Below are 10,000 nucleotides of genomic sequence, written 5' to 3' on the forward strand. Positions count from 1 at the left end.
GTGTAAAGTCTGACTGTGTTTTAGCCGTCAGAAAAACAACACAGATGGTGCGTTCAATGAAACTGGTAAACTACAGCTTCGTGGTGCATTCAAAGTTGTTATTAAATACCCTTTTCCCATCTGGTGGTTGTTTTTGTCGTTCAACAGCAATTTACTAGTGAAATAAGTTCTTGTTATTGTTATACATTATTATTAAATCATTTAATTTTGAGCATATCGCCTTAGCAACAAACAAGCCGTTCTTTAATGTCAACGACTGTTTAGTACCCTTTGTTTTTTTAACTTTCTTAAAAAGTATCGGTTCAGGCACCGTTAAGGCATCGGGCAAAAATTATGTATGCGATTAATTTAGATTAATTAATCACAGAGTATGTAATTAATTCGATTACATTTTTTAATCGATTGACAGCCCTAATAAATATATATATATATATATATATATATATATATATATATATATATATATATATATATATATATATATATATATATCTGGAACTGGACAGATTTCGTCCCAGTGTGACTGCCCCCTGGTGGCAGAGAGTGAAACTCCTGATCTCTGTTACTTCATTAGTTTGTCTGTTCATTGATTGGTCAGCTGTGCTCTCTCCTGATTGGTCAGCTGTGCTCTCTCCTGATTGGTCAGCTGTGCTCTCTCCTGATTGCAGGACTGGGCGACCACTCAGAGATGAGTTACCGTACGCTGCGGCCGGTGCGGCGCTTCCTGCAGTGGCTGCAGAGCCAGGAAGACGCAGCGGTGCTGAGCAGGGCTCTGATTGGAGGATACTTCGTCTACCCGCCCCCACCCGTCTCCTTGGAAACGTTCATGAAAGGCATAAGAGGTCAGCTGTCCGTCTATATATATATATATATATATATATATATATATATTTTCAGTTTTCAAAGGCCAAAGAATGAAGGTGGGTTTTAAGAAGAGACTAAGAATAGACCGTGAAGATGTCTGTCTGTCACAATTAGGAGCAGCTGATCGGCCGACCTGAGAGAGCGATGGGTCTCTAGGGGTGTCGCAGCTCAGACATGTAAGGAGGGGCAAGGCCATTTTGGCATTTAAAAGCAAATAAAAGAATCTTAAAATGGATCCTTTGATATATAGGCAGCCAATGCAGTGACGATAACATGGGGGAAATGAGCTCGTATTTACGTGTTCCAGTTAAAAGACGTGCAGCAGCGTTTTGCACCAACTGGAGACGAGCACTAGAGGACCCAGCGACCCCCACGTACAGCGCATTGCAGTAATCCAGCCGAGTGGTGACGAAGGCGTGGATCACTGTCTCACCCATCAGTCATGGGAAACTGTTTGGTAAACTACATGAGCGTGGTGTCCCCTCGTACTTAATCAGGGTACTGCAGTTCTGGTACTCAACAAACTAAGTCAGGTGGGGGACGAGTTCGTCAACCCCCTTCTATGTCTCCAATGGAGTGCTGCAGGGCGGAATGGATGATTAATCTAGGGAGTTAAAGGGCTGTAGGACCGGCTGCTTGGTGGGGGATCGTCTCATTAATCACATGCTTTATGCTGATGATTTGGTGGTGCTGTCTCCCTCTAGTGCCGGCCTGCAGCAACTTCTAACCGTGGATTTCCACAGGATGCAGAACGTCTGCGGACCGGCTCCGCTGCAGAACGGCTGCGTGCTCCGCCGTCCGTCAATACCCACCAGGTCCGGATTTGTTGCGTAACGGCTGCGGCCAGCCGACCACGAGATCTCGCGAGTTCACGTATGTTTGCGCGATATAACAGGATGTAGTTTCTATAAATAGAACTACATAACCAACAACAGTTTGTTTCCATCCAGAGGAGTAGAGGGGAAACTACTCTGAGCTGTGTTTTCAAGGTGTAGTGCAGGGAGATATGATCCGCCGTGAGCACGCTGGATTTTATTTTGAAAAGTAACCGGATGTTTTATTTTGTTTCTGTGCTCGACTTCCTGTCCCGCACTATCTGCCGTGTGCTGAGTTGCTGCGGAGCTCTCCGGCGTCCGGCAACAATAGAAGCTCTGGTATCTGCTCCGGAGGGCTGGGACCGCCGGAGCTGGGACGGAGTCGGGACGCAGACGTTCTGCAGTCAGTGGAAATACACACACTGACTTTAATGGAAACATAATGACTCCGGAGACGTTCAGGAGACGTTCAGGAGACGTTCAGGAGACGTTCCGGAGACGTTCCGGAGACGTTCAGGAGACGTTCAGGAGACGTTCCGGAGACGTTCCGGAGACGTTCCGGAGACGTTCAGGAGACGTTCCGGAGACGTTCCGGAGACGTTCAGGAGAAGTTCAGGAGACGTTCAGGAGACGTTCAGGAGACGTTCGACGTTCAGGAGACGTTCAGGAGACGTTCAGGAGACGTTCGACGTTCAGGAGACGTTCGACGTTCAGGAGACGTTCGACGTTCAGGAGACGTTCAGGAGACGTTCAGGAGACGTTCAGGAGACGTTCCGCATCCAGTGGAAATTGCCGGTTAGAATACGTTCTCAATATGGACTAATGTTTGATATAAAATGGAACTCTATGAAGAGCGTGGTGCTGATTGCCAGAACCAAGGAGGATATGAAGTGTGTCTATCCTTCTTTCTAGAGGTTGTAAAGAAAGTTAAATATCTGGGACATGTGATAAGAGATGGCCTTTGTGGTGATGATGATGATGATGATGATGATGATGATGTGCAGCGTCAGTGTGGAAAGCTGTATGGGCGGGCAAATATGCCGGCACGCAAATTCCACATGTGCACTCCTGAGGTTAAAATCTCACTCTTCAAAACCTCTTGCGCTCCACTGTACACTGGTACGGTACACTGGCCACCTGTGGTGTAATTTTAGTGAGTCGAAAATGAAAAAACTTCAAGTGGCTTACAATGATGCACTGAGAATTGTGCTTAAAATCCTTATTAGGAGCAGTGTCAGGGAAATGTTTGTGTCTGACAGTGTGCCCACTTTTAACGCTGTTTTAAGACATGTTATGTATAGATTAATGTGCAGACTGACAGGGTCTAAGATATATATAGTATATTATATATAATATAGTATATATAATTACTTGTGTGTGTTCAGGTGAGCCGGGGTTCCTGCAGGGGGCGGAGCTTCAGAGGGAGATGGCGAGGCTCTGTTACCGGGAGCGACGCACCTTCTGTATCCAGGCAGCTGTTACTATGGTTACCTACAGCCGTATTGGAGAGGTGACTGCCGAACACACACGCGAGCTAAGTTTCCATCCACCTGTCAATCCAATTATCTGAAATTCGTTAAAAAAAAAATATTCACTCGAATAAAGCCGGTGAAAGTGCGTAATGACGTCACAGGCTGCGGTCGAACTGGTATATGGAATTGATTTGAGATATTTTAAGGAGTTTGCGTTCATTTTCGCACTGAATCGCACAATATTCAAGCTAACATTTGGGAACAAAGTTTGGGATGGATCGCGTCTACTACGATGTGAGGAAACTATCTAATTGCGATTATTTTGACTGATACTGCGATACGATTCACGATATTGAAGGAAATTATCTTGTTTGTATCATTATTCTCATTTTCATTGACTAATATTAACCCTTAACAAATTAAAATGATTATAGTGTGATTTCTGCGAGGATCTGTACCAAATAACGATGTTTTCCTGTAGTCTGTAGGATGGGATTTGTAGTCCGGGACGTCTCCGCAGCGCCACCATACTTCATTCAGAACGGTTTGAACACATATTGCGCCTTTAACACAAATTGCGCCCCTCTGCGATTTGGATATTGCACTATAGTCCATGTTGCGATTTTGATAAAATTGTGATTGATTGTGCAGGCTACCGTCTACCTACATACGAGTAATCATTGCAGAAGTTGTAATAGTGCTTATGTGCCAGCTGGTAGCGACAAATCAGGCTATCAACACTAGAGCTGCAACGATTAATCGATTAATCAATTAGTTGTCAACTTTTAAATTAATCGCCAACTATTTTGATAATCGATTAGTCGGTTTGAGTCATTTTTTTAAAGACAAAAGTCAAAATTCTTTGATTCCAGCTTGTTAAATGTGAATATCTTCTAGTGTCTTCTCTCCTCTGGGACAGGAAACTGAAGATCTTTGAGTTGTGGACAGAACAAGACATTTGAGGACGTTATTTTGGACTTTTTGGGAAACTGATCCACATTTTTCACCGTTTTCTGACATTTTAGAGACCAAAACAACTAATCGATTAATCGAGAAAATAATCAACAGATTAATCGACTATGAAAATAATCGTTAGTTGCAGCCCTAGTCAACACGTTGCTATGGTGATGATGCAGATGCACGTAAATGCCCGACGACGGCGGAGGCGGCCTGTGGTGTGGGAACGACGGCGCTCCAAACTGTTGGGGGACATCGGGGGTTTAGAGACACTTGACTGAAAGCCTTCGGTTGAAGCATCTTCCGATGTGACCTGCTGTGTAGTCTCACCGGCCCGTCCCCTGACCAGGTCAGCCTCGGCCCTCCGGGTCCAAGCCAGAAGCGTATTGTTGGGAACGATGTCTAAAATGAGGCCCTAAAACCTGTCAGATCTGACTCCGATGTATTAATTTCCGCGCCTTCTTTGATCGGCCTTAAGTTGACCAGAACACGAGGATCGATCTGAGGCGAGGACACTACAGGCTGTAGTAGTACACTGGCTATCTATCGTACTACTACAGGCTGTAGTAGTACGCTGTAGTAGTACGCTGGCTATCTATCGTACTACTACAGGCTATCTATCGTACTACTACAGGCTGTAGTAGTACACTGGCTATCTATCGTACTACTACAGGCTGTAGTAGTACGCTGTAGTAGTACGCTGGCTATCTATCGTACTACTACAGGCTGTAGTAGTACACTGGCTATCTATCGTACTACTACAGGCTGTAGTAGTACACTGGCTATCTATCGTACTACTACAGGCTGTAGTAGTACAATGGCTATCTATCGTACTACTACAGGCTGTAGTAGTACACTGGCTATCTATCATACTACTACAGGCTGTAGTAGTACAATGGCTATCTATCGTACTACTACAGGCTGTAGTAGTACACTGGCTATCTATCATACTACTACAGGCTGTAGTAGTACGCTGGCTATCTATCGTACTACTACAGGCTGTACTAGACGCTGGCTATCTATCGTACTACTACAGGCTGTACTAGACGCTGGCTATCTATCGTACTACAGGCTGTACTAGACGCTGGCTATCGTACTACTACAGGCTGTACTAGACGCTATCTATCGTACTACTACAGGCTGTACTAGACGCTGGCTATCTATCGTACTACTACAGGCTGTACTAGACGCTGGTTATCTATCGTACTACTACAGGCTGTAGTAGTACGCTGGCTATCTATCGTACTACTACAGGCTGTACTAGACGCTGGTTATCTATCGTACTACTACAGGCTGTAGTAGTACGCTGGCTATCTATCGTACTACTACAGGCTGTACTAGACGCTGGCTATCTATCGTACTACTACAGGCTGTAGTAGTACGCTGGCTATCTATCGTACTACTACAGGCTGTACTAGACGCTGGCTATCTATCATACTATTACAGGCTGTAGTAGTACGCTGGCTATCTATCGTACTACTACAGCCTGTAGTAGTAGTATCATACTACTACAGGCTGTAGTAGACGGTCGTTGCATGATAAAGGATATTCGTGTCGGCACTCCCGGCAGTGCGCATTGGGCTCGCGGTCTTCACCACTTCTGACCCGTACAGGTGCGTCTGGTTAACCCTCCTGCTTTCATAATGTTTCTATATCCGAAATTTGGGTTTCTTTCAACCACATTGTCAAAAAAAATAACATGAATGGTTCCATACAACACTCTTCACAAGTAAAATAAATGATCAGTTCACTACTTTCATTGAATTTGGGTGCTTTTTAGTTAATTAAGTCAATTTTATAGCATCTGAAAAAATTATTGAGAAAAGAACGTTGAAAAAACGTGACAAAAGTGTCAAAAATCAACAACAAAAATGTCAAAATAAGGGAGAAAAAACCCATCAATAACATCGGAAAAAGGGCCATAAAAAATGGAATACGTGTCAAAAAGTAGAAAAGTGACAAAAACATTGGGAAAAGCACCAAAAAAAGTGTTGAAAAAGACAACCAAAACTTTGAAATTTTTAATTTTGAACCCAGAAAAAGAAAAAGTTACGTGGTCGATATGAAGACAACACGACACGATGACCTAAAACTTAATCGCAATTCATTATTTATTCGGCAAATAACGTTCCCATCAACGTGTAAACTTTGAGTCGATATTCATGAAATTCAAACAAATTATTTCTGTTTCCATAACGCATTTTTCATTCAATATCACTTAAAATTGCATAACAACGTGTGGCTGGAAACATAGCTGCTAACACAGTGTCACAATATCACACAAAAAAGTCGTAATATTTGAAAATAAAAGCCTAAATATTGTGATAACTTTCTGACTTGTCTCTCTCAGGAGGATCGCTGTTTGTTTTGGACAGACCGAGCTTCATCTTCCCCCTCCTCTTCCTCCTTCACTCGCCCCTCACCCTCCTCCTCTTCCTCCTCCCTTCCTCCCCTCTCCACCCCTCGCTCGTTCAGACCTCCTCTCTCCTCTACCTCTCTGTCTCCGACATCCTCAGCCGTGAGTCATCTGTCGCCGGGCAGATCAGGGTGAGACTTTAGAAAACGTGTTTTAAGAATATTAATGGTTCCCATGTAACCTTTGTTCTTCTATTCTTTATTCTTATTTTGTACCCCTCTTTTCAAACGTCAACTCCTTCCACATTTTTCAACATAGAAACTTCATCCAGACATTAAAATGTTTAACGCAATTAGGGCATTCCTGCTTCTATACAGAATCTTCATAACCTTCATAATTTCCAAAATATTCAATGTTTTCGGGGAGATTTTCCCCATTTAAGTGAATGGATGGAATGTTCACATTTGACACAAATTCATACATTTTCAATTTGCTTTGGTCTCTACGAGTAGCCAGCGGGGAGACGGCAGTAAGATGAGTGCTTAGGGACCGTCTACAAACTACAACGCCTTAGGGACCGTCTATAAGCTACAGCACCTTAGGGACCGTCTATAAGCTACAGCACCTTAGGGACCGTCTACAAACTACAACGCCTTAGGGACCGTCTATAAGCTACAGCACCTTAGGGACCGTCTATAAGCTACAGCACCTTAGGGACAGTCTACAAGCTAAAACTCCTTAGGGACCGTCTACAAGCTACAACACCTTAGGGACCGTCTACAAGCTACAACACCTTAGGGACCGTCTACAAGCTACACCACCTTAGGGACCGTCTACAAGCTACAACACCTTAGGGACCGTCTACAAGCTACACCACCTTAGGGACCGTCTACAAGCTACACCACCTTAGGGACCGTCTACAAGCTACAACACCTTAGAGACCGTCTACAAGCTACAACACCTTAGGGACCGTCTACACGCTACAGCACCTTAGGGACAGTCTACAAACCCTTAGGGACCGTCTACAAGCTACAACACATTAAGGACCGTCTACACGCTACAACACCTTAGGGACCGTCTACACGCTACACCACCTTAGGGACCGTCTACACGCTACACCACCTTAGGGACCGTCTACACGCTACAACACCTTAGGGACCGTCTACACGCTACACCACCTTAGGGACCGTCTACAAGCTACAACACCTTAGGGACCGTCTACACGCTACACCACCTTAGGGACCGTCTACAAGCTACAACACCTTAGGGACCGTCTACAAGCTACACCACCTTAGGGACCGTCTACAAGCTACAACACCTTAGAGACCGTCTCCAAACTACAACACCTTAGGGACCGTCTACACGCTACAGCACCTTAGGGACAGTCTACAAACCCTTAGGGACCGTCTCCAAGCTAAAACACTTTAGGGACCGTCTACAAGCTACAACACCAAAAATAGATACAACAAAAATATGGATTCATTTAAAGATTAAATAAGGTAGTGTCTCCAAAATAACCTAAATTATAACTTGTCTCCTGCTAGTTGTACTACAGCACTTACTTTTAAAAAAATAAGTTAAATTAATAAGTATTTTTGGTAAACCCTTTAAACTTTAGCACTGTGTGTGTGTGTGTGTGTGTGTATGTGTGTGTGTGTGTGTGTTTCTTACACATTCAAGCTATTGATCCAGTGTAGTGACAGCCTATCAGCATCCAGTATTCACACCTCAGTGTGTTCAGAAATGGCGTTTCTTAAGTTCTCTCTGTTTCAGCAGGACGTCGAGGAAGAGGAGGCAGCTGCTGCAGGCTGAGACTCCGAGGAAAAGGTCATCGTTCATTTCATTTGTCTGACAGCTTTAGTTACTTTACAGACGAATGGTTCCCATGACAACCACGTAGTCGTAATATTTCAAGATTAAAAAGTGGAGTGAAGTTGAACTACATTTAGCTGATAACACATTTACTTCAGCCAGGGGTTTTGAATGCAGGACTTTAACTTGTAGTGGAGTATTTTTTACAGTGTGTATTAGTACTTTTACTGCAGTAAAGTATTTGAGTACTTACCTAAGTGACATTTCTCTCTTCAGACATCCGTGGGTCACATTACAGCCCGAACACAACAAGACGGGTAAGAGAGAGAGGGTGTGTGTGTGTGTGTGTGTGTGTGTGTGTGTGTTAGAGCTGTCAGTCTTCCTCTATAATACTATTCGAATTCCATTTGATATTTTTTCTAATATTCGAATAATTTTCGAATATTTAATGCTCAATTGCAGCCTGTTAAATAATATGTACTACACTACTCAGGCTCATGCATTGTCAATGCCACTCTAAGCATGTGGTTGTTGTTCACGTTCCGTCCACTAGAGGGACTTCCAACATCAGCCTGGCCTTGAGGGGACCTGCACGCAACTCTGTTTACATTCATCTTCACCACGAGCTCACAGCGACAAACGCACATCAACAGAGAACTCTGGAATCAAACATTATCAACAAGTGTAGTGAAGCGGCTCTGTTGTAAAGGCTAACGGTGCTCGGTTAGCACAATGACATCATGTTAGAAAGCACAGCCGAAACGTTTTGTCATAAACTAGCTAGGTAAGTAACAAACGATGCTAACTGCATTAATAACTAAGCCAAACGGGCTGTCACTACTATTTTAGTGATTTATAAGCAACCTGTTTCTTGCAGATTGTCACGTTACTGAGAATACAGCTATTAGAAGGTAGTATATAAGTAGAAGCTAACTCTGACAGCTGTAGGGCAGCTAACATTACCTTTAGCTGTCTTCATGAAGCTCCCAGCTACGCTAACGTTACTGTACCTCGCGACGCAGTTAGAAAACAAGAACGAGCTAACTAATGTTAGCATAAGCATTTTGGTTCAGTGGATGTCGATTTTAAAGTCATGTTAAAACTATGTAATGTTGTACTAACGTTACTCGGTACGTAACGCTAGCTCCGTAATGTTGTACTAACGTTAGTCGGTAGAGGAAGATTAGCGAACGTTTATTATGTATAACGTATATTTATAAAAAAAAAAGAAGTCACATTCGAAAAGTATTGATTTTTTTACTATTCGAATTATATTCAAATTTTGGTATTCGTTCCAACAGCCCTAGTGTCTCTGTGTGTGTGTATATATATATATGTATCTGTGTGTGTGTGTGTGTGTGTGTGTATATATATATATATATTTATCTGTGTGTGTGTGTGTGTGTCTCTGTGTGTGTGTATATATATATATGTATCTGTGTGTGTGTGTGTGTGTGTGTGTGTGTGCAGTGGTTCTGTTTGAAGCCTCGATGGAGTTCCTAGGAAACGCTGACGATGAAGACGAAGATGAAGAAGAGGACGAAGAAGACGCCTCGTCTTTCGTCACCGCCCCCCTCCTCCCAACGATCCCGTCGGTCGCCGTGGAGACGCTGCCGATGCGTTACGACCACGCCCACAGGGAGGAGCAGGCGGTCGCCGTGGTGATGGGCGGGAGGCCGGCCGTCGCGGCCAGGTTTGAGTCGGCCCTGCAGGACTACTACACG

General features: G+C 43.8%; 1 protein-coding gene across 1 annotated transcript in view; it reads left to right on the forward strand.

The window, feature by feature from the left end:
- si:ch73-71d17.2 (RPA-related protein RADX) overlaps window positions 1-10,000 on the forward strand; it is a 23,179-nt gene that overhangs the window by 9,370 nt on the left and 3,809 nt on the right. The window contains exons 12-17 of the mRNA XM_031320522.2: window positions 669-842; window positions 3,065-3,189; window positions 6,459-6,655; window positions 8,241-8,291; window positions 8,553-8,593; window positions 9,747-10,000. The exon at window positions 9,747-10,000 is cut by the window's right edge and continues 13 nt beyond it. Coding sequence (XP_031176382.1) covers window positions 669-842; window positions 3,065-3,189; window positions 6,459-6,655; window positions 8,241-8,291; window positions 8,553-8,593; window positions 9,747-10,000 — 842 coding nt within the window. The remainder of the gene's footprint in view (window positions 1-668; window positions 843-3,064; window positions 3,190-6,458; window positions 6,656-8,240; window positions 8,292-8,552; window positions 8,594-9,746) is intronic.

The sequence above is a fragment of the Sander lucioperca genome, chromosome 17 (genome assembly GCF_008315115.2).
Source record: "Sander lucioperca isolate FBNREF2018 chromosome 17, SLUC_FBN_1.2, whole genome shotgun sequence".
NCBI lineage: Eukaryota > Metazoa > Chordata > Actinopteri > Perciformes > Percidae > Sander > Sander lucioperca.